Genomic DNA, 25,010 nt, shown 5'->3' with positions numbered 1-25,010 from the left:
ACAAATGACCAAGATTTTCAAAGTGACTTTCGAGTGCCTTGAGCACGTGCGTGTGGTTCCTTCTTGTTGGATGTTGACTCCATGTGGATTCTTAACTTCTCCTTCTCAGTTGCCTTATCTTTGAGTAAAGAAGACATGAGCTCTCTCTTCCCTCTTGTGGCTTCGTCATTTTGTTTTAATGAAGTGGAGTTGAGAGAGGCACTTGTACAACTTTAGGTCACATATTACCCTGGGGTGGCATTGGCTTCCTGAAGTGCTATAACTATTCAAATGTTTTGAGACTAAACAGTTCATAGTTACTGCTTTTTGGTAGTCTTCAAAATGTTCTACTTGAAAATTTTGTTGCCAGTTGGGACTGTTCAAAAAACTTTGCTCAGGAGAAAATCCAAGCAGAAACAGTTGTTTTGTGCTGCTGAGTGACTCTGAGAGGGAGAACGGAGTCCCTGAGTCAGGAGAGCCTCGAGAGGACGTGACAGAAATGATCCTAATACTAGGCAAAAATGTTTATTGGACAAAATGCCGCATTCAAACATGGGTATGTGTCCTCAAATGCTGACTGTCCCATAGCTGGCAGTGTGCCAGTCCCCCAAACTTAGGAGACCTGTAGAAAGTGTATACTTCCTACAAAATCGGCTTTGATCTTGCTTATACCGCCATAAACCCTCCATTCTCATCACCAATACTTTATTTTATAAGCTCCTTGAGGGTAAAAATGGGGCTTCTCACCGAACATATGGTTAATAAATAGTTATCGAATGAATGTTTGACTGGCGTAATGCTGTCCTTTAGATATGTAGGAAGACTCAGGAAATGGAAACATTTTTCTTTAAGATAAATATTCACAGTTAACTTATCTATTGTAAATTCCTAGTGCCCATCGTGGACTCAGATGACCCAACCAAAAAAGAATTAAAACCAAAGGCAAAGAATTTCTGGAATGTCACAGCCAGAGGGAACTCTAGGGCGTTCACACTGAAGCCCTTAGTTTAATGGGGTAGAACCAGGAAGAGCCAGCAGATTCCCTCCCTGTCATGGCTTTCTCAGACCGCCCTTCATGGGAGTAACTTCCGCATTCCTTTTAGGCACCGACTTTTAATCAAATGCTGATTTTCATCAATGTATTATTAGGTGTTAACTATTCAAAGCACAGTCTTAAGCCTGTGAACCTCTTTGTTTGGAATAATGAAAAAATACGTTGAAAACAGAAATATGAAAATAAACATGTAAAATATGTAAATATAGACAAGATAGAAAAATGAGAGTTAGTACACAAGAGTAGTGACTTTGTTTCTAACTTAAGATTGGAAAGTTTTATGCTTTTTCTTTAGAGCTTTTATTTGAGAATGGACTGTTACCCATTGTCTCCCACATGGACTTTTAAAGTACAAACAGGGTGAGCCTCAGAAAAGGCTTAATGATCATGTGTGTCTATGCAGTGGGGGCCTCCTGATTCTGAGGAGCCCTCGTCTTGAAGAGGACACCCAAGTTGGAGGGGGATTTATAAAGATACATTTTATATGCCTTTTATAAGCTGCAAATATTGATGCATCTTAAAATAAACGTGCCTAAAGAAACTTTTCTAAATATCTGTTTAATTATTTTTTATGTCTAAACTGCACAGAAAGTTAAAACTTAATAAGAAAGGCACATCTTAGATTTAGTGATGGACATAGGATGCTTTGTGGAGGAAACAGAGAAATTAGGACACATTGTCTATTACTTCCTTCTGTGCCTGTAGGAATCACGGTGCGAGCTACTCTGTTAGAGTGCATCTGGAGACTGAATTAGAGCCGACGTTCTGCTAGGAACGTTCTCTGTGTACTTGTTATGTTCAAGAGCCCCAACTTAACCCCGGCCACAGCCACCTTCCCAGAGCACCATGCCCTCTAACTCCACGATTTCTCCTGAACCTATTTCTCACCATCTCCACATCAAGGCACCCTGAGCTAGGATCTAGCAGTTGCTCAGTAAATACTTACTGTGGGGAGCAGTACAGCACCCTCCTCCCCCCACCTTGGGTTATAGTTCTTGAGTGCAATGAGGTCTTTAATTTTCCACTTAATCTGTGTGTGACTTGGGCCTCAATTTAATGTCCTCCTTCCATCCTTTCCTCTCATCTTCTCTCTTTTCCTCCCTTTCTCCCTCCTTCTTCCCTATCTCTCTTCCTTTCTTCCTTTCTCTCTCTCTCTTTTTTTTTTTTTTTTGTGATGAAGGTTGGCCCTGAGCTAACATCTGTACCAATTTTCCTCTTTTTGCTTGAGGAGGAGTGTCCCTGAGCTAACATCTGTGCCAATCTTCCTCCATTTTTTACATGGGATGCCGCCACAGCATGGCTTGAGGAGCGGTGTGTAGGTCTGCTCCCAAGATCCAAACCCATGAACTCCAGGCTGCAGAAGCAGAGTGTGTAACTTAACCACTGTGCCACCAGGCCAGCGCCTCTGTCTCTTTTTTTAGAGTATTTATGTGATTATTAGGCTTGACAGATTATCCTGAAGTGGAAGCGTGCTGGGGCTATAAGTGTGTGTTAGTGAAGTGTGTACAAACACCAGGTGCTCTGATCCCCAGTTTGTAAACCCCGGGACACCTAGTGGGGTGCTGTGGATCCCACAGCCCTGGGACTTGCTTTTTGAATAAAGTTTAAGGAAAGTCTGTGCTTGGGAAACAACGTAAAGCTCAATGTTTAATAAACGAGAATTTGGGACTTATGTCTAAAATTTGGGAAAGAGCTGATTATTTTGGCTGGTTATGGAAAAATGTGAGATTACAGTCCTTTTTAGCTGGTGGCAATGTCATGATTTAGTGTAGACTCTCAAATTCAGCAAAGGTCAGTAAGCCAAAAGGCAACACATGGGATCCCGTTTTTTGGGGTTTGGTTTAAGAGTGTCTCTGTGCGTTTTTCTCTCCGTGTCTCATATACCCTTTATTCTGACTAGACTATTATTTGGCTGCTCTAGGTATTTCTTTCTTTTCTCTACTAGCTTGTTGCATGTTAAACTGTAAGAATGAGTATTGAAGCAATTTTATTTCTTGTTTTTATACATGATCAGCTAAATGAATGGGTTATTATTTGAAAAAATGACCCAAACAAGTCACTTACATTTGAAATCCATTCCCGTTTTCACTGCCCAGAACCCCTGTCCTCACCTGTTGGGCAATGCTCAGACCACACTTCTGGGTTGATGTTGGGTAACGTGGGTCCAAAAATATGGATTATCATCATACAATGCCTTCTCTTGATAATTGTATGGGAAAACCATCACCTCTCAACTTCGCTGTCCCAGTATTGGATTCTCTACAGGTGGCAATACTGAGGATGCCAGGTGACAGGAAGGAAGCAAAAGTTAGTTATGAATGGAGAGGAGTTTTGTGATATGATTGAGGTAGCATCCTGAAAAAGTATGAATTTGTATTTGAAAGAAAAAAGAAAAGAAACTGTATAAGTTAACTTAGTGAAATCAGTTCTTTCTATACAACAAGTTCTGTTTTTTAAAAGAAAGAGGATTCCTAGAAAGTGCAGATCACGTTGATTTGAAAGGGTAACAAGTTGATTTTTTGAGGCACCCCAGTATAACCAGGTTCTGGAGCTCCCCAATGCGTGGGGACCATCCCAGGGCGGCGTCTCGGGAGCCAGCTCACTGTGTTCGTTGCCCGGAGAAGCAGCTGTGGCCGACAGTAGGGCTTTGGAGAGCACAGCACACTTATTGTGGGTCAAAACCAGGATTAGAACCCAAGTGTTTTCACAGAAATCTAATAAGAGGCCAAGTATTTTACTTGGATACCGAAGATAAATGGGATCAACTGAGCATCTTCAAGCTGAGCTCCAAGACTTATTTTGCAAGAGATTTGTAAATAAATTGGTGCCGTCATTCTGCTTCCAGCTTTGCAAAGGACAGTCAGGCTTCCTCTCTTTCTGCAGATGTTCCTTCGATTGGCTGTTTGTTCTCTATGGACAGCAGTAGGCCGCTCACCCTGCCCCGTGTTCCTCGTGTGGGGACGTCCCCGCACAGTGCCTTTCCTGACCTAGGACTTCTGAGCTCCGTTCTGTGTTCAGCTGGAGAGCAAACTTGTGGGTGGAACTGGCCCTAAGTGAACAGCGACTTTGTGTTACGTCGCCGAGCCTGCAGGCTGCAGTTTCAACAACGCGAGATTGCTGTAAGCTGTGAAGCCGGGTGCAGGCTGCTGTGCAGGAAGAACGGGGGTGAGCTGCTGTCACGAGGGAGGGCCCTGCACCTTCCACGGCTCCTGGGGTTTCCCTGTCAGCACGAGGCTGCCCCTTCCCGAGGGTGAAGGACTCACCACACGCCAACCCAGGACCCAGGATGGCTCTGGGGCCCACGAGGCAGGGTCCGGGCACGGCCGCCTGGGAAGGACAGAGCCCTTTGCCATCACCAGTGCTCCTGAAGCTGTCTCTGCAGGCGGGGGGATTATGGGGAGGGGTTGAATGTTCTCTGTGCTTCACTGTGGGAAAACCTCAGCTGTTTGGGGTGAGTTCTCTTTCACTTCAAGCCTTGTTGTTCCTCTTGTACATTTGCAAGACCTGGTCTGTTTCATGGTGATGAAATTTTGATTTCATGGTACTTCTGTCATTTCTCATATAATGAAAGTTCACTTTTTGTTTTGGCAAGGAAGATTGGCCCGGAACTAACACATCTATTGCCAATCTTCCTCTTTTTTGCTCAGGAAGATTGTCCCTGAGCTAACATCTGTGCCAGCTTTCCTCTATTTTGTATGTGGGACACAGCCACAGCATGGCTTGATAAGCAGTGTGTAGGTCCACGCCGGGGATCCAAACTGCGAACCCCGGGCCGCTGAAGTGGAGCACACGAGCTTAACTACTATGCCACTGGGCCGGCCCCAAATTCACTTCTTAATGATGAGTTCTTTATTTTTCTTTCTTCTAATTTCTTCTCATTTAAGTTTTTATTTGACGTTTTCCCTCAGAAATAGCTGTGAAGTACAATCACCTGTCGTGCTGGGACAAACATTATATGTGGCAAGGAATCTCCTACTCCCATCAGGAAGGTCCTCTCAAAACTGTTCATTAAATAATGTGACACGAGCTAAGATGGAGATAAGTAAACAGGGTCTAGGTTCCTTTCTCTGACCTCCTTTTCAACACCTCCAGCCTCAAGTCCACCTGACCTCGACTCCCGCCCCCGACCCTTGACACACAGGGACTGTTTTCCTGGAATGCTCATCACAATAATGCCACCACCCTCCCCGAGTACTCTCACTACTTATTGGGAAATGACACAGGCTACTCGCATCTCATTAGTGGTTGTCCTTAGAACTCCAACAGCCGTATTTCTCAAAGTCTGAAGTAAATCAGCGTCTCTGTTGTCCTGTCCACCAATGTGAGGACATAAGGACATTCACACTTGATCCATTCCATTGTTCACCACCAGATCCCAGGACCTTCTCCTGGGTCTCAGCAAACGTTTGTTGAGCCAACGAAACGCTGTAACCCGAATTTCCCATTGGCAAGTGGACTTCATGCATGTTATCCCTGGTTATTCAAACCAAAGTTTACGTATCCACGAAGTGTGGAATGGAAATCGCCCGCTCTGAGGCTGGGCTTCGAAACAGGGCAGCTTTGTCTTTCTGAGCCCAAATCGTTTTTTCCTTTTCTTTACTCAAAATGTTCAATCTTTGCAAGTAAAAATGAAAACTATTATTATTTTTTATCTGAAGTGCCACTCAACTGCGAAATAAAATCCTTAGCAGGAAGATCTGTGCGTTTCAGTCTGTAATTCATACCACAGCAAACAAATACTTCAGCAGGATTGATTCAATATTGCTTGTTCTAGGAGTAAACTTTTTATGTTAATTTCTTTTTCTTTTTGCATTAAAGTCTTCTAAAGCTTTTATATGCCATTAGTTTTGTGTTTCATGAGGAATATGTATCATTTTTTAATTAAATATACTGTGTTGCTTTGCCTCATTTGGGGGGATATGATTAAATATAACCTGGATAGATCTGCACTGAAGTCAGACTAACCACATAACATATAAGCATAATTCTTTCTTCGAGCTGCTCAGTATTGAGAATTAATAGGCTAAGCCTTTTCCCAGACACTCATGTTTGTCTTCATCTACAAGTTCTTCTCTGAGGATCTCTGTGGAACAGCAGGTCCCTGGCATTGGGGCTGGGGTTGTGCGTACCCCGGGACATACCTGCCCGTTGGCGCCTGTCATGGGCTGCAGATGTTCTCCTGGAGTCAGCTGCCAAGCAGGGCTTCCTCCACCATGTTCCTCGGCACGACGCCTGGAGGCACTTTCCTAGCTGCCTGTGGTTGTTCTGTTCCTCTTAGTGGTCAGCATTGCCATCACAAGGGCTGCTGTCCTCTCAGAGCCAGAGGGCGGGGCTGCAGGAGTCCCCCGGTGACACTGATCATCCGAGACACACCTGAGGCCTCCCATCTTCTATTTCTTCCCAAGGGAACAGTTAATGAGATAATTATTTTTTCTTGAAAAGTAGCGTTCTCCTAATGGTTGTGTTTTTGTTTTCCACATAGATTATAATCTACTTTTCCAGTTGTACTCAAAGAGGAATAACACAGCTTTTTCCCTGTCAGCTTCCACTCCCCCGCCCCTGTGAGGATTCACATCTGTTTTCTGATTTGTGTATTTAATGAAGTGGAAACTGGCGTAAATGGATTCCTGCTATAGGCAACTAACATGTGCTTGAATAATAATAACAAAAAGCTCAAGTATCAAAAAGAAATTTCTGCAAACCAGAGAGTCTGTAACTGTGTAAATGTGTTGTACTTTGAGTGACGTGGCTGCCGGAACAGAGGACCTCCATACCATCCAGGCCGCACATTCTTCCTGCCTCTCGAGTCAGAGAGGACACGCCTGGTGCTGCATCCCTTTGCTTTGTCCTCCTGAGATGTGGGGGGAAGAGTGTTTTGGGCGTGGAGGGCCGAGGGGAGTTGGGGAATTCCGAGTGGGTGTGAGTAAGAGGGGAAAGGTGGGGCTGGCAACTCAATGATGTCCTGTGGGTATAGTATAGTGTAGAATGTTAAGCTTCATATAAACTCAATTACTCGTGACCCTGTGCGTCCTCTAGACTCAGGCTTACCTGGATAGGACTCCAGCCCTGTCGTTCCCCAGCACCAGGATCCTGGGATGTTTCTAAGCATCAGAGGCTTCATATGTAGTATAGTTATACCACCTACCTGGGATGCCTGCTTTGAAGATCAGTGAGATAATAATGCCTGTGAATCTCTTAGTCTCATGTAGTAATTCTGTAAGTGTTAGATATTGTAATTTACAATAACTGTGGTTCACAATCTATATATATATAGTAATGTGCTTGCAAGGGTTCAACTGAGTTTGTTAATATCAAGGTAGCCCAACCTACTAATTTTCAAATATTAAAACATTTCTTTCCATTACAGAGAAAAATCTGTTACACTCTGTGAGTTCTATGAAATATGAAAAAAATGTACATGCTTTATTTTTTTTCAGGTTGTCCTGGGGCCAAAAAGAATGAGTTTCTAACGAGCATTCTGGACGCACTGTCTACCGACATGGTCCACGCGGTCTCGGATCCCTCCTCCTCCAGCAGGTGCGTTGCCTGTGACCACAGAGCAGGGAGCTGGGAAAAAGGCCCAGTAATTTGAGGAACCCTGGAAAGCTAGAAGTCAAAGTCTAGCCTTTAGATGGTCGAGACCTGGTCAGCACTTCTGGGCACCGCAGGCCTCACAAGAAAGGGGTCCTCTCCCAAAACGTGACGTGGATTCCTGCGTTCAGAGTTGATTTGATTAGCAGGTTTTTCTTGTAACTCAATTAAACCCCTGCGGAGGTGTTCGTAATGGGAAGAGGCCCAGAACTTGGGATTTTCAATGGTTCCATCAGGCAGCGGTGGGGAAGGTGGGAGGGAGGAGAGAAACGGAAGGGAAACCCCTAGTTCAGATGGCTTTACGCTTTGGAATTGCATTTTAGAGCTATTGACTGGATTTTACGTACTTTGAATTACAATATTCAATTTAAAGTTCTCAAAATATGATTTATTTACTGTAAAATATACATAGCATAAAATTTACCATATTAGCTGTTTTCAAGTGTACAATTCAGTGGCATTAATTGAACTGACACTATTCGGAATAGGATTTCTGCAACTCGGGAAGCATTCTCTGAGTGTGTGGTCGACATACTGCACTTCTGAGTCTGAGGCTTTGAGATTTCATTGCTTCCTAAGATACTTCTGTAAACTCCTGAAGCTCTTCTCTGTCTTTGCAGCTAACTGCCAGCAGGAGGGCAGCTCCCAGTGTTTGGATATGGATATGATGCTTCAGGCATTGGATCCCCCTGAGAAATAGCAATAATTTATCTCTTTATTTTCAATAACTTGTTCTGATGGAGAATCTGTCTTTATTTCCTTAGAGCACTGACCTTCTTGCCCTTCTGCCCCTAAACCCTTGATTACCTTATCTCTTCTGGATGCTTTAAAGCTTTCTGGTCTCCTTAGCTAGAGGGTTCTCTGCTCTCTGTCTCTTTGCTTAAGAATGAGATTCAAGAAGGAAAAAAAAACAAAGGACTATGCCAATGGAAAATTACAATCAAGCAGTAAATTAAACTCAGTAAAGCAAAAAAATCATCTCAATTTCAAATTGACAGCTTATATTCTTGGAAAGATTGCTTTTATCTGAAAAACCAAAATTGAAAGCAGTATATGACTTGCTATCTGAGCAGCTCCTCTGAAAATTTGAAAATATTCAGTAGCATCAGAGAGCCCTAATTCCTGTGGACTTTACACTCTCTTCTCACTGGTGGGAACCCAGGCTCATCCATGCTAGGGGATGTACAGGCCGACAACCAATGAGGGAAGGACGAGTAAATCCTCGAACATGCTGTCCTTCATCTTCCACTCAGTGAGAAAGCACATTTTAGCATTTGGGGCAGTTTCAAAGATCTGATTCAAATCTAGGCTGTCTAGAGGAGTGTTTATTTATTTTTATCTGAAAATATCAAAGTTTTTTTTTTAGCCCGAGGGAAAACATCTAGTTTCTACTTTAAGGTATATTTTTCTTTGCATTTTTCAGTGTACCTATGACATAAATGACATGCCAATGAATCACATTTAAAGGAGTAGAGAACCTCATCATCCTAGTGTTTCTTAGGAGGGTGTGGATGTGTGAGCTGACCCCAACCCCAACGAGCACAGGACCCGGACAAACAAGGGGGCTTTTGTCCACAAGGGCTTGGCCAACGCCAAGTGCATAATTGGCATGCATAAATTCACTTATTTGCAATTTTGAAACCAACTTGAAAAATCTTTGCTAAATCTTTTCTTCTAAATTATTTTAAAAAATCACTATATTGAATGGCAAAGGCATGCAGTCTTAGGCATGAGGACCGTCAAGAATATTGGCATTCAGAGAGTCCCTTCATAGACTGATGAGGGCAGCAGAGAGGCAGCTGGGCAGCTGGGCCTTCCTGACGACCTTGTGTGTTCTTCCAGGCTTTCAGAACCCGACCCCAGCCACACGCTGGAGGAGAGAGTGGTCCACTGGTATTTCAAGCTACTTGATAAAAATTCCAGCGGCGACATCGGCAAAAAGGAGATCAAGCCCTTCAAGAGATTCCTTCGGAAAAAATCCAAACCCAAAAAATGTGTGAAGAAGTTTGTTGAGTACTGTGATGTGAATAATGACAAATCCATCTCCGTCCAAGAGCTGATGGGCTGCCTGGGCGTGACGAAAGAAGAAGGTAAAGCAAACACCAGGAAGCGTCATAGTAAGAGCCTTTTCTGTTGTTTCACGCTTAGTGGTGTGTCAATCTTGACGCCTGTTTGATCGACTTCCTGAAATGTATATATTGTCCCTGCGGTCTGAGCGTGAAGGAAAAATGCAGTGTGGCATTTAATTGTCAGTCATCTGTCCCTAGAAATAATAACAGACCATCAGTAACCCGATCAGAAGGAAGCCAGTGAAGGGGAGGAGCTGTGTTGTCTGGAGTCGAGTCCTCCATTGTGGTGGCCGTGGTGGCCAACTTTCCAAAGTGTTCTGCCTTCTGAGGTTGGAAGCACGAATCTGGGAACCATTGGAAATATCTTGATAACCCTGCACGTGGACTCCAACCAAATGTTCAGGCCACTTTATAAGCAGTGAAATAACTCCTGTTGTCCAAACCCGTGATTTTGATGGTTGAAAACATTGTTTTAGCTGTTTTGCCAGTTGAGTGTATTTTTATCTGTGGGCCTGGCCTGACTAACCAACTGTTACAGAAAGAGAAAATCCTACCATAGCCAGATCCCAAATATTCTCAGTGGGCACCATGCGTGGACAGGCCCGCCTGCTGCTGCGTGTGGATGCTGGAAAAGCCCCTTCTCTTGGAGTGGGTGCTTGGTTTCCTCGTTTGTACAATGTGGGCACTGGAGAGGCCGTGATGCACCGGGATCTCATCGCACTGTTACTTTACGATTCTGTTGTTCGATTAGGCACTTTGGGAACACATTAGATAAAGAAGACAAGTTTGAGAGTAGATTCTGGAGCATCGGTACATTGTGTTCTTGATGACCCTCCTCAACTGTGAGACAGGGACCCCCTGCAGCTGCCCTGATTGTGGGTTTCTGGAAGGTGACTGCATTCCATCTTATGTGTTTCTGTGTCCCAGGACTTGTCATAAGAGTCACTCAACATTATTCAACTGAATTGGGTTCCAGGCTAGGTCTGTGTCATTGTGAAACACTTCTTGCTAATTTCTCTGTGAGAAGTTAATCCTGAAAAGTTAAGCTTTATTTTGAAGACGTTTGTACAGGGTCTCTGAAGCTAATTCTACTTCATTTATCTTGAACATGTCTGGACTAGAGAACAGTGTCAAAATATGGGGCTGCCCCACTTTGCTCACTGTGTGGGATGATAAGGACACCTCACTGGCTGAAGCAACTCTTCACCTTCATTCTGCATGTGCCTATCTTTTCTGCTCTCTGAGCGGGGTCAGACTTCCAGATCCGACCTTGTGGGAGACATTCTGTGTGGTAATGTGGGCGTGCTGCTGGGTGTCTGTAGGAAGTGAGGGAGGAGCCGGCCTTCCACGAGAGGAAGGGGACAGGAAATGACCTGCCAGTGCAGGCCACGCACAGACGCATGCCGATTCCGACCCCACGCTGTGGAAATAGTAACACGACCCAGCTACACAGCCTCAAATGGCTCAGGGCCTTCCTTTAACCATCCGGCCTCGAGGTTCCATGGTTCCTCTTATTCCCACAGCCATGCTGGTGGTGGGCTCGGCAGGACGGACACTGTCGTCACTTCCTCTTATAGACGAGGACACCCAAGTGTGCTGTGCAGTTTCCAAAGTCCTACAGCTGGGTCGCTGGGGTGCCGTCTGAGCCTTCCCTCGACAGCAGCCGAAACGACAAGGACTAACCATTAGGAATCGTTGCTGCCAGGCTGTGCTTTCTCTTGGGCTCCTTAATCCATACCAGGTTGCCCCTGCCACCCTCCGGGTGGGCATTGGGGTAAAAAACTAAAAATGCTCATTCCAGGCATTGCCCCAGACTCCATCCCCCCGTGTCATCCTTCCTTGAGGTGCCTGTTCGGGGTCAGTTTCTGGTGCCTCTCTTCTGCTGCCTGTGACTACTTGGACCTGGACAGCTGTCCTCATCTTGTCCCTCACTTTTCTTTGACATTCGTTCCTCTAGGGTCCCAGGAGACTAGTGACCCAGTGCAACTTTAGGTATTCGGGGCAGCTCTCTGGCCCCCAAGGATCAGCATGGAGCGAGTGGAGAGCAGGTGGCCACCAGCCCCCAGAAGCTGGAAGGAGAGAGGACTATGGCTCCCCCACCCTGTGGCTCTGATGGTTCCATGAGGAGGGAGATGAACATCCACCCCATGATTTGTTTCAGCTGTTGCTTGACTGCCATGGTGTCACCCCCCTGCACCAGCTGCCCAGGGGCTGTGGGTGGCCCTTCCTCCGTTATGGAAACCATTCTCTGAGTTTCTAAAAAACGCAGTTCTTGTGGTTATAATGAGAAAATTAAGTGCAGGCGCAGCAGAGTGTAGCATCTGTTCTTTTTAATCTTTTAATTGTCACCCATTTCTGGACGGTGCAGGCTGGTCTGTTTGCAAGGACCCCTCCTCTTGGCAGTTGTCTGGGGTCCTGAGAAGCACCTGAAACCCTGCGGGGCCCCAGCCTCGTGCTTGAGGGTTATACGGTGAGACGTCCCTCACTAGCGGCACATTCCTGTCTGCAAATTTCTTAAATTCCAGCAAAGTAAATGTAGATGCTTTGTAGGGGAGGAGGGCGGATGAGGTCCAGCACTTGGCGGGTTTTCAAACAGGGCAGTTGGCCCCAGAGCTGCGATGGGTGTGTGGACTTGTGAGATGGAGCTGGGATCCCGTCAGATAGTGTCAAGGTGGAGTCTACCGCAGTCCAGAGATTATCCTCCTGAAGACACTGCCTCCTGACCCAGCACTCTGGTTTCCTACAGAGAAGCCCACGCTCTCCGGTCCTTCTCCATGGTGCAGTCGTGGTGTGGACCATCATTTCCAGAAGCATTAATCATGGAGTTTGTTTTAACCTCAGGACTTGGTGCATTTTAGTGCAATGTCGTCCGCACGAAGCCCTGTAGGGCACTGACGGCATTAGGAATTGTGCTCTCTCACTGGCTTGTGAAAATGTTCTGAGCTTCAGCACAACACACAGGTCAGCAAAAGAAAGATGTAAAAACACTGCTTCATAGTCAGTTACAGGACTTCTGATTTTGTGGGTGATGGAGTACTCAGTTCTGTTCTGGAGTTGCTTTGCTCTTAAGATAGTATTAATCATTCATTCATTCATTCATTCAACAAAAATGTTGAGTAATGGGGCCGACCTGGTGGTGTAGCGGTTAAGTTCAGTGCACTCTGCTTCGGTGGCCTGGGGTTCACAGGTTCGGATCCCGGGCGTGGACCTACACCACTCATCAAGCCATGCTGTGGCGATGACCCACATACAAAATAGAGGAAGATTAGCACAGATGTTAGCTCAGGGAGAACCTTCCTCAAGCAGATGAGGAGGATTGGCAACAGACGTTACTTCAGGGCCAATCTTCCTCACCAAAAAAAAAAAAAATGTTGAATACCTACTGTGAATTAAGGGATGGAGATAGGAGCTGAGTCTCTGAGGTTTCACAATTTGTTGGGAAGAAAGGAAAGTATTGTCAGGCAATATGAGAATGGAATGGTGGTTTGTGCAGACTGCTGTCTGTGTACTGAGGAGAGGGACTGAACTCTGAGGAGTTCAAGGAAGGTGTCTGCAGGTGTGATATCTTAGTACAAGTTCAGCAGCCAACAAGGTGGAAGAGACACACTCCAGACATTGTGGCAAGCACTGAAGACAGTGCTGCCTCAGTCCTCTTGGGCATCTCAACATCCAAGTTTCAGCACTGCTGGGTCAGAGGCAGCGGCCTGAGCTGTAACTGCGTGATGAGCCTGGATAGCCATAAGAAAGAGCCACTTCTCAAGGATCCCATCAGTAGCTCAGCCGATGTTGCCGTTTGTGCAAGAAACAAGACAGCAAGTTGGTCCTCCTGGAAATGCTGGTGGTTCTTGTTCTGCTCTGGGGAGGGACCACCATGTATTTCAAGTTCCTCCACCACCTGGAAGCTCCAGGAGCTGAAATGAAGCTGGCAACTCTGGGGTCACATTCCTGGCCACCCTTGTTGTTAACCAGAAATTATCTCAAATTCCACCTCCCTGTAAGCATTAGCATCGACCCTCTGAGTTGATTCAAGTGCCTTAGTTGATGATGCGTCCTATTGTTTTAAAATATAGTATATTAATAGAAATGTGAGGTATAGTAAGCCCAACAGATCAGGAGACAACTGTGTTGAGAAGGTAGTTCATTACTCACCGTTCTCAAGAGGAGGGGGCTCAGCACCCTACTCAGGGCCACATGGGGAAGCACCAGGGTTGGTCACGAGGCAGAAGGAGCAGAGGAAACGTGAGCAAGAGCCTCTGTTGTGGTTTCTGGGGGAGGAACCAGCTAGGCAGGGTAATCAGGATTAGGACTGGCTAGTTTGAATAATTTCAGCAGGCTCTGGGCTGGAGGGGCTGCCCCTAGTGTCCGGTACCTGGTCCTGGGGTGATTAGGACAGGTGGACAGTGGCCTGGAGTGTGAGAGCCCCATAGAGGAGGTGGTTGGGGGGTGGGCTCTGGATTGGTTGGTTTGTATTTGAAAAACACATTCCTGAGTGAGTTTTTACTCTCTCTAGGATTTGGCTAAACCTGGGAGGGGCCATCTCTCTAGGGTCAACAAAGCCCCAAATGTAATGCATCAGACACAGAAAATAAAAACATGATTAATGTACCTACTTTTAAGAGAATTGTCCCATTGACTGGACTCAGACAGGATAATACAGGCACCTTCTTGGACCAGTTGAATTCCTCAGACTGTTACCCTGGAGGTGTTTTGGCCATCTCCCTGAGACAACTCAACGACGGGGTTATCTCAGCGACAGACCCTGAGGTGTCTCATTTTTATTTATAACCAAGAAGATAACATATGATTTTGCCTCCCACGAAAAAAAGCTAAAATTTGATAAAAGAAGCAGTTTGGTCAACAGTGAGCATCAGGGATTTGGATACATAACTAGTTGATTTTGCAACACTTTCATTTTCCTTGAGGAATTTTTCTAAACTTTTTCCTACTATTTTTTTTTTCAATTTTATTATCACTTAGTTTTTCCTACCCTGCGTAGTTTGAAATAGTGAAAAGTCAGAAAAACCTTAATATTCAGGAGGGGTTTGTTGGAACAGTCTAAATATCCAAACCATTACTGTTTTTTTTTTCATTTCCTTTAGTTTTGCTCACTTTTCACCAATGTATTTTTTTATTCTAAAAAATATGAGAAATCAAATAAAGAACATAACATATGACCCTTTCTTCTTAGACATAATCAGACCTAGATCCATATCTTTCCAAAAATATTTCTATGCATATATACACATGTTCACATATACATACTACGATTTTTCACTACAAAATGAGATCATAACATACATACTTTCTAAACTAATCACATTTATTTTAAGCAATTACTCAGATTTTGCATTTAAATGATTGCAACTAATACATATTTTTGGAAAGTTTGTTTGCTCTAAATTTTCACTATTCCAAAAAATGCAGCAAAGAAATAATTATCTGAAAATGATTGAGAAATGATAAAGCCAAGAAAGGAAATATTTCCAAAGAATTCATAAAAAAATTCACAAGAGATTATATCATGCCCTCATGATTCTCCAAAATGACCATTACACGGAAACTCAGCAATTAGGAAACATTTATTTTTGACCAAATTACCTTTTTCAACCAAATTGCCATGCTAGCTATATTTCTTTCAGACATATTGCCTTACAGTCAAAATGTTGTTTGCCAGTCACCTGGAAGCAATCAATATCATTTGATAGCGATGATGTAAACTCTCTTCACTGTTCCTGAACTAACGCTGTTAGGTGGTTATGAAATACAGTCCTTTTCTCTCTCTCATAGTCTCATTGAAAAGTATTTTTATTGATGTGGTGTTGCTTCATATTTATTTTCATAATGTACATTCTGCTCCATTAAAATTAACACTTGATAATTTTCCTGTTCTTTTGTATTTTAAATACTGTTTTCCCTACTGTATCTTGAATGGAATATTCCACCAGGTGGCATTAATGAAATTCATACTCTGCATCTACATAGCAAGGTTTTTCTTTTCTTAGACTTAAGAATATTAATTTTTTTCTTACTGGAACTTGCCTTTAATCTATAACTACCTCTAATTACCAGGGAGACCAATATTTACCGTAAAAGAACCAAAAAAAAGAACCTGGCAATAGTTGAATGGCTAAATTGGTTTAGAATAAATTCGAAGCATCGCTCTGATATTCTTTAAATTCAAAGCAATAGCCCCAAGGCCCACTTCTGCTTGCAAGTAGTCATTTCAGGAAGCAGAGTGGAGAGTCGCAGCAGTTATCCTGATACTTGGATCGTTAATGCCTACAATTGAAAAAATAGCCAATTTAGCTACTGTTTATTTAACGTTTTTGCAATTTACTGAACACATTCGTTTCAACTTTTCATGATGTGTTTCTGTTTGCTTTAATAGAGCAAGAGAAGATAGAGCTTGAAAACAGAATATTTTGACTGTTTACTCAGAATTTGTGTTATCAAGTAGATAGAAATCAACCAATAATTGAGGCATTTGGGATGAAGAATGCTGCCCTCCATCTACAGAGTCCTTAAAAAGATATTATTGAGTGCTCCTTGCTCTAAACATTGGCAAAATGACAGTAAATAAAACAGAAAAGCTCACGTCCTTTTAGAGCTTACATTTGATATGGAAGCAAGAAATAAGATAAATAAGAAAAATCCATAGGCTAATGGGTGATGCGTCCTAAGGAAGTGTAGGGAGAGGAGGGCTGGGATCTTAGATGGAGGGATGGGCCAGGAGAGGCATCTCCTTGAGGTGAGGAAGTCGAGGCTTGCAGGAGGTGTAGAAGGGAGCTGAGCAGGTGTCGAGTGGGGAGCGGCCTGCCGAGGGGAGAGCGGGGCAGTGAGCAGGGTGCCCAGTGAGGCCAGGAGTGGTGAGACATCAGGATGGACAGGAGGAGCAAGCAGGACGGGAGAGGTGAGGGAAGTGTGGAGTGCACGCAGCCCTGATGTTGCCAAGGAGACTGCTCCGAGCAAGACGCCGTGGAAGGCTTGAGCAGGAATGATGAATTCTGACTCCTGTCTGAAAAGCACCTGTGGTTGCTGAGCTGGTACAGATCACAGATGGGAGGTGCTGAAGCAGGGAGCGTGGTGAAGGGTTACCGTAGGGTCCATGCGAGAGGGTGATGGCGTGGGCCGGCTGGAGCAGTGGGTGGTGGAATGTGTTTGGACTCTGGACAGATTTTAAGGTGAAGCCAACAGATTGCTGTGAGATCAGATGGGGGATGTAGGAGTAGCAAGGAGTGATGGGTGACTCCCATCCTCTGCCCTGGGCAGCTCAAGAGTGGGGTTGCCGTATGCTGGGAGTGGAAGACTGGAGGGGAAGTGGCTTTGAAGGGAAGATAAGGAGTCCAGTTTGGCTCTGTGTCCTCTGATTTGCCTACTAAAAACCAATGCAATTGGATCTCAGAATCTGGATTGAGGAGAGAGGTCCAAACTGGAGATTCTGGAGATATATACCCTGGGGGTCATCAGGAAATAGATATTATTTAAAACCGTGAGGCTAGCTGGGACCACCAGTGAGTGAGTATGGATAGGAAGGACATCCGGAGTTCGCTGGGGATGGCGATCTTCAGTGGGCAGGAAGGAAAGGAGGAGCTAGCTGAGAAGACCCAGGGGAGGCCGCTGGAAGGCAAGAGGAAAGTCAGGAGTGTGGAAGGTTGTCCTAGAAGCCAGTGAGAGAGGGAAGAGTGGCTCCTGACAGGCGCAGAGGAATCTCCACTGGATGCAGGAAAGAGCAGGCCAGTTGGGACCCTGTTCGGAGGCGGTCTCCGTGGAGAGGTGGCAGGAAGCGCCACCTGGGAGAAAGGAAGCCGAGATGCGGGTGGCAACGCCCCAGCCTCCCACCCTCTCCGCCACCACACGCCACGTGCTGAGGCCACAGAACAAATAGCAGATCTCACATCTCTCTTGAGCTTCAACTTTTCTTGAGTATTTGGGAAAAATTATTTTGGAGGCAAACATTAATTTCTCATGATTTAAATATAAATATTTCAAAGAACTGGTGTTGGCGCACTGCCGTGGGCCTCAGTTGAAGACGCCCAGCGGCATGAATCCACTCTCCCCCGGGGAGAGTTTGAGAAACATGGAGAAGAAAGGTCTTCACGGTTAGTGGACATCCCTTTGGAATTTTCGTAAAATGAATCAGTTTTCTAAAGTTAGACTAGAGCATTTGTGTTGTTAGGAAATATTTACATTGTGACTTTTACAATCCACTACTCATAATCTATGCCTGATATATGTTTTCTCGTGTAAACAAGTTTCCCAGTTGATGACACTTTTCTAAAGTGGTATTGGTCCCTTCCTGAAAAATTATATTGAACCTTTCACTAAATGAAGAGTATTTGGTTTTTAATAACATCTTTTTTTTTTTCCCCCTGCTAGCCCCTAGAGGTAACCCTGAAAGCACTTCGAATAGACAGGTGAGTATGTTTGTAGTTTAGTCTTCATAATTTGCTGTTTAATCATAGGCAATAGAAATTTAGGGTTCTGTAGATTAGTCAAGCAAAGTACCTTCCAAGAAAAGAAGCAATCCGGAAGAGTATGTGTCGTGTATGCACCCCTGTGAGGCTGGAAAGAGCCTTGCAAGATTCTATCAGAAATCATCAGTTTGTTGAATCATCAACTAAAAGACTTTGCTTCAATTTTTTTTTTGTACTATTGTATTATTTTTAGAAAAAATTCTGAGTCCCCTTGCTTTGTGGAAATGGTTGTTTTTAAACAATTCTCCAGGGTTTGTAATTTTTTCTTACGTTTTGTTAAGGAGATTGCAGGGACAGGAGACCCCTCTGGGTGTTCAGGTGAATGCTCTCTTTTCATCTAAGGATCCTAACAGACAAATTGCTGGCTCTGAAAGGAATTTCCAGATTCCTGCTGGGTGTTTATAAACGCATTTCTGTGTTTCGGAGTCAGTGTCTCCACGTGTGAGTTAGAGGAGACCATTGTGGTGTCTCTCCCCAGCATTCCAGGCCACAACCTATCCAAAGGCTAGAATATCTTCCAGAAGATAAACATGAGTGGATTGATCTCTCCCTCCCTCAAAGCCAGGGCAAAAATCCTCCTTTCTTACAACCACTCGTCAATTTGTTCTTTATTTTGTCTTCATCAGGTCGACATTTCCTAAGGCCAACCCCTGTATTTGTTGTGGGTTTTAAGTGGAGACCTCAAACGCACACCTTGGGTGTAATTTAAAACCATTTCATTAGGAAAGATGTGTGATATGGTCTTCTTTGTTTAGCAAATGTTTATGGTTTTAACTTCTTAAATCCCACCGCAAATCACTTACACTTGAGAACAGGGCTGGTCTGAAAGCAATTACCCTTGCTGAGCCCCAAAGACGTCCAGAGGGTTGTTTTCATTAGACGAGGATGATGGTTGGTGCACGTGTGTTGCAGTCAATCTTAAATAAACTCAGTTCAAAAAACGAGCCTCGCTCTGCAGCTTTTTCCTGGAAAAAGGGACTAGAGCAGTTTGTCCAGCTGTTTTTATGATATCTGAGTGTATAAACTGATGTCCATGCCAGGATTTCAGTGGCTATCACTGCAAACTAAGAGCCTGGACGAAGTCCTAATGCGTATGCCAGCTGTGGCTTGCACGTGATGTAATAATTGAAGACCATAAATATTTCTGTGAAGAATAAAATAGTACCAACCACCAAAATCTTTCATTATGTGAATAACCACAGACAAGAAATATTAAATGAAGGGAAGATGGGAGGTTGCATGAAGCTAATATTTAATCAAAAAGTGAGCTTTCTCGGTCTCTTCTCCAGTTTCCATCATGATTCAGAAGAGATCAGAGCCGTACTATCAAGCTGGTGTTGATATAGGTTAAAATGTTAGTCCCATCTTCTACTCCAACAGTTCTGACTAGCTTTAGTAACTGGTGAAATACACTGATGGCTTATTTTAATCCATAACTAATTAAAGCAAAACTTCTGATTAGCTCAATGCAAGAGATACATTCTCTCTTCTCACCACCTACTCATATATTCATCAAGGGGATAAAAACCATCCCAGAAACCTCCTAAATGTTAAAGTTTGATTATTTTAAATAATGAAACAGAGACATGGAGCAACTTATATTGGTCAGGATTGATGCACTTGGAAAAATAAATCTAGAAGATATATTGCTTTTACTTTTCATTCTAAATTATTTTTAATTGGCAGCCAGGGTGCAAAATTCCAGTGTTTTGGTAAACAAACTTTTCAAGTTTCATTTCTTCTTAAAGAAGTAACATAGTCAATGGAAAGGATGAAAAGAAAAATTAAAAAAAAAGTATGCCTATATCAATTTTGAAGCATAAATTAGATCACGAAAACTATTTTTGTATAATAAATCCAAGGTGATAGGAGATTCTGCAGAACATTTAATGTATTTAGTCTACTCACAATATTTGAAGTGAATGCTAGTTTTCTCAACGAATATCAGTTTTCCTGATATTTCCAATCATTTAAAGGGAGAAACGCATTAGAAGTTAAGAAATTAAAAATGTTTTCATTGTTTTTTATTAATCCTTACACAAATGATCACCCTACCACTGATTCTTTTCACGTCTATTTTAAAATATTGCTTTTCTTCTTGTTGTTGCCAGATAGGCTTATTTCATTCCTAGAAAGCGAGCCTTATTCTTCAGGCGTGCGAGATGCAAACTTCTCAAAATGTCTCTCTTTGTCTTTTTTTTCAGCCACGGAAGCAAGGATAAGTGGCTCCCACATCCGAGGCAGTTCCTAGACATGTGGGAGACTCCCTCCCCAAAAAGCAATTAAAAAACAAAACCAAAAACACATAGTATTTGCACTTTGTACTTTAAATGTAAATTCACTTTGTAGAAATGAGATATTTAAACAGACTGCTTTAATCTGTGAAAATGGAAGGGCTGGCTTCAGAAAATTAATCACATACAATGTATGTGTCCTCTTTTGACCTTCGAAATCTGTCCTTGGTGGAGATTTGTCTTGAATGGATTTAAGCTTCGTTTCTTCATCCTACACATGTTAACATAGAAACCTTAACCTGGGGCACTTTGGTTCCAGTCCTCTGCCTTTCTTCCTAACTGTGCAGTCACCTCTAGTCATGCCCAGTTTGCTTCCTTTGAAATCTACTGTACTTGCAGCGTTGCTGCTTCCTTGTCGGAAGCTTTACGATTCCGTAGACGTTAGCAATCTACTGCTGTCCTCATCACGCAATTAACAAGTGCATGGATTTGTTTGTTTCTTGGGATTTTGTGTTAGTTTTGCTTTCCAGAGATCTCGCTCATGCATTGAGTTACCCAACCACTAAAGCCATCTTTACAGCTAGTGCCCTGGTAGAAAAGACTGTTTTTCAGACTATCTTTGATGTGCCTGCTTTTCTGTTTCAAGCTTCTGTTTGCGCTTTTCCTTGAGCTCAGATTAATCATGTAGGAAAATGCTCGAGAATCGTACCTGCTGTCCTGAGGCAGCGTAAAGGGGCCCATTGTTCAGAAAAGTAGATTTAATCATGGTGTGGCCAAGCCAGCTAAACATGCTTGTCTACCCTGTTTTTTCTCTTACACCTGGCCATTACCCATCCTGCCGTGGTCCCCCTGGGGCCCACTGGAAGGTAAAATTATCACCTGAACAAATTAAGGACAGTCTCCCTAAAGAAGGAACAGCCAGGATAAGCTGTGGCCCGTGTGTTGGTGTTGGCAGCCAGGGAGAGTGCCTGTAGGTCTGTGTTTTTCTTCTTTTCTGAATGCCTCTGGGGCATGGGACTTGCCAATGGGAAATTCATTTGAGTGGTACTCGTGGGAGAAGGTCAGGAACTGAATGCCCATGCTGTGAGCCACAGAACTGGCCTATGTGTGCAACCAGCTGACACTCTCAGAGCCAGACCCACACACTGGTGAGAGCCCAGTGGCTCTGTGGAGCCATCTGGAGGACGGTCCAAGAGCTGTGTGTGGCGACTTGTGATGCTATCTTGGCTCTGACTTTTGGTTGGAAAAAGAAATCTTCATGGCCCCAAATCCCCAACACATGTCATGTAAAGTGATCTCTGTGAATATGCATGAAGATATTTTATGAGGCTTCTTGCTTATTTAAATGTGCAAAAGTAAAAACCAAAACTTTGGGGCCAGGAAGCCAGCTCAAGTATGTGTTATCATTGTTTAAGAAATAGTTATGATCCTAAATTTATTGGATAATCTTTTATATTTCTGAACTTTGAATTTAATCATTTTTCTTAGATTAAAATAAAATATGCTATCAAAACTGTACTTAGTCCTTTCTTTCCAGCTAAATACAGAGTTTTACAATTGCTTAATTTTAAGGGTACCTACCATCAGGGAGGCCAAGGCAACAGCATTCTGGGTGGGAATGAACTTGAGTCCTGGCTCTGCCCCTTTAGGCTTGTGACTTTGGACAAGTTACTTCACCTTTTTGTGCTTCCGATTCCTGCTCTGGACAACAGGGGTGATGGTGGTGTGCAGCTCCGGGGTGAAGATGGTACGAGTTATTATATGCCAAGTGCTTAGGGCCTGGCACAAATGGTCTAGTGTTTGCCCTTATTACGTGAAACAGTCGCTCACTCACTAAGTACTAACTGTGAATACTTCTCAGGGTGCCAGATGCTATGGCAGACTACAGAGGAAACAAAAAAGGTTCTTATTTTGATTAAAGCTAATGCTGTTCGCTGAGGTACACAACTAGGAACCGTAAGCATGCCACTTCTCTTTTTCTCTGCCCCAGTCTCCAGACCCAGTGTCCTGTCCTTGGTTATGCCCTCATTATGTTTCACTTTGACCATTGCAGTAGCTTCTTAACTGGTCAGGCTTCCTCCAGGATCCTCTACTCCCTTCTGGTAAATCCCCTTCTGCACAATTTTTTCTTTACTCAGAAAGGAGTGATCTTTGTAAAACTTGATCTAGCATGTCAATCAGGCAGTAAAGATGATACTGAAAATGGAGTTAGGAGAAAGGCAGCTGTCAGGAAACACTCCCCCAGGGGATGGGGCTTGGGCTGGGTTCTGAAGCAGGTAGGAGAGGACAAGGGTCTGAGGAGGCTAAAAGAGCTTGAATAAGGGGCAGGAGAGCAGGAGGGGCAAGACGGAGTTGGGGAGGCAGTGAGCCAATGCACTCGGGCTGGAGCAGATGTTTCTTATTCAGAGTATTAAGATTTCAAATCTAAAACAGAAATTTGTTTCCCTTACTTACCTGGTGCAGCTGTTTTTAGTGATAGATGCCTCCCTCCCCAAACTCTCCCCTTCTCTCCTCATATTTAAATCCTTGTCAAAAATCATCCTTCATCCTTGTCAAAAATCTCCAAGTTGGACATTTTTTAAAAGTATACTGACCAACTCATAAATCAGGCCCATGAATGTCACACCTAGAATTTTGTTAAGTTATTAAGGTGAAAAGTGTCAGTTTTTTTGGAATCAATGTGCAGAAATGACTGATGTAATCATAAACTGCCAAGTGGACAAAGAAATCATGCAAACAACAAAGCTACTCCAGAAAGAAAGTAAGAATGTTTGCAGCACTAAACTCAGGGGCCTGTGATGATGGTGGTAATGGTGACGGGAATGATGATGATGATGATGATGATGATGATGGTGATGATGGTGGTGGTGATGATGGTGATGGTGTGATGATAATGATGATGATGGTGATGATGCTGATAGTGGTGATGAGGATGGTGCTGGTGGTGGTGATGATGATGGTGGTGATGGTGATCATGGTGGTGATGGAAATGATGATGACGATGGTGATGGTGATGATGATAGTGATGATGCTGATAGTGGTGATGAGGATGGTGGTGGTGGTGGTGGTGGTGATGATGATGATGATGGTGGTGATGATGGTGGTGATGATGGTGATCATGGTGGTGATGGAAATGATGATGATGATGATGGTGATGCTGATGATGATCTTGATGATGCTGATAGTCGTGATGAGGGTGGTGCTGGTGATGATGATGATGATGATGATGGTGGTGATGATGGTGATGATGATGATGGTGATGGTGATGATAGTGATGATGATTTTCTCCCTACTCACGTAATACTACTATAGACCAAAATTTGAAAGGCATTTTTGACTAATTAGATATTTAGTCATTTTTAGTGTTTCTTCATTCTAAAAAGTTGTTAGCCATTTTGTACTGTAATGCTGTGAACAAGCCACCCAAAAACTTCATGTCTAAAACAACCCTGGTTTATTCTTGTTCCTGTTCTCTGTGTTGGCAAGGTTGGCCAGTCTCACCTGGGCTCGGCTTGACTAGCGTCTCTGCCTCATGCTGGGCACAGGTCTCTCCAGTCTCTCATCCTCCTGGGACTAGTGGGCCCTTAGGGGCATGTTCTCTGTGTAGCTGTGGCTGAAGAACAGGGTGATAAGCCTCAGCTTGTGATCTGTCTGCTCACGTCTCCTGGCTAGAGCCCATCACATGGTTCAGAGCAAGTCACAAGGCAGGGAGAGGCATGTACCCACCATGAGGCCGTGGCAGGGTGTGGATAAGAACGCTACTTACGGTAAGGAAGACTCGCCACCCGAGCAGCAGTCTAGCACTCAAGTGTGTACTGAACCTCCTGCTCCCAAAGCTCTGTGTTTAGTGGCATGGCTGAGTGGGTAGGAAGGGAGATGCGGGTCTGTGTTCAGCATCGGATGTAGAGAAAGCACGAACCACGTGGTAAAAATCAAGGGGAACTGAGAGCTTCACCATTTATCAACAGTGTGACCTGCTTAGTAGAAAACAGGCATTCGGTTGATGGCATTATGAACTCAAATGTGTGTGTCAGGACTGTTTCGTATCAAGTGCTTCTGAATCTTCCTCTTACAAGTGTGTAGACGACAGGGAAACGCAAATCCCAAACCCTGAACAATACATATCAGCCTGAAAACGGCAGGTCTTTACCTACAGAAGGAAACCCCCCAAAGATGGAAGTAAGGGAATTTTACTCAGACTCCTGTATCATTGGGAATTGACTTCATTTAAAGATTTTTATTTATTTATTCATTTTTTCCCCCCAAAGCCCCAGTAGATAGTTGCATGTCATAGGTTCACATCCTTCTAGTTGCTGTACGTGGGACTCGGCCTCGCGTTGGACGGAGAAGTGGTGCCTCGGGGCGCGCCCGGGATCCGAACCCGGGCCGCCAGCATCAGAGCGCGCGCACTTAACCGCTAAGCCACGGAGCCGGCCCGGGAATTGACTTCATTTATAAGAAACAGAAAATAGAAAGCCAAGCCGCAGTAGCATAAGAAACATTTTTCTCACTTAACGAGCAGACAGACAGAAATCAGACAGCTCTGAGTGGATGCAGCCAGCAGCCCTGGCCTCTGTCTCCCAGGCCCCTTGGGGGTTGTTCTGCCAAT

The 25,010-nt window shown here is 44.0% G+C and overlaps 1 protein-coding gene across 1 annotated transcript in view; it reads left to right on the top strand.

The window, feature by feature from the left end:
- Positions 1 to 20,555, top strand: part of SMOC2 (SPARC related modular calcium binding 2) — a 181,429-nt gene extending 160,874 nt beyond the window's left edge. The window contains exons 10-13 of the mRNA XM_087424947.1: positions 7,471 to 7,570; positions 9,467 to 9,714; positions 18,070 to 18,107; positions 20,372 to 20,555. Coding sequence (XP_087281073.1) covers positions 7,471 to 7,570; positions 9,467 to 9,714; positions 18,070 to 18,107; positions 20,372 to 20,389 — 404 coding nt within the window. The 3' untranslated portion in view covers positions 20,390 to 20,555. The remainder of the gene's footprint in view (positions 1 to 7,470; positions 7,571 to 9,466; positions 9,715 to 18,069; positions 18,108 to 20,371) is intronic.
- The last annotated feature ends 4,455 nt before the right edge of the window (positions 20,556 to 25,010 follow it).

Source organism: Ceratotherium simum, chromosome 38 (genome assembly GCF_057802395.1).
Source record: "Ceratotherium simum simum isolate JZ-2026a chromosome 38, ASM5780239v1, whole genome shotgun sequence".
Lineage (NCBI taxonomy): Eukaryota > Metazoa > Chordata > Mammalia > Perissodactyla > Rhinocerotidae > Ceratotherium > Ceratotherium simum.
This window is presented reverse-complemented; position numbering and strand designations above follow the sequence as displayed.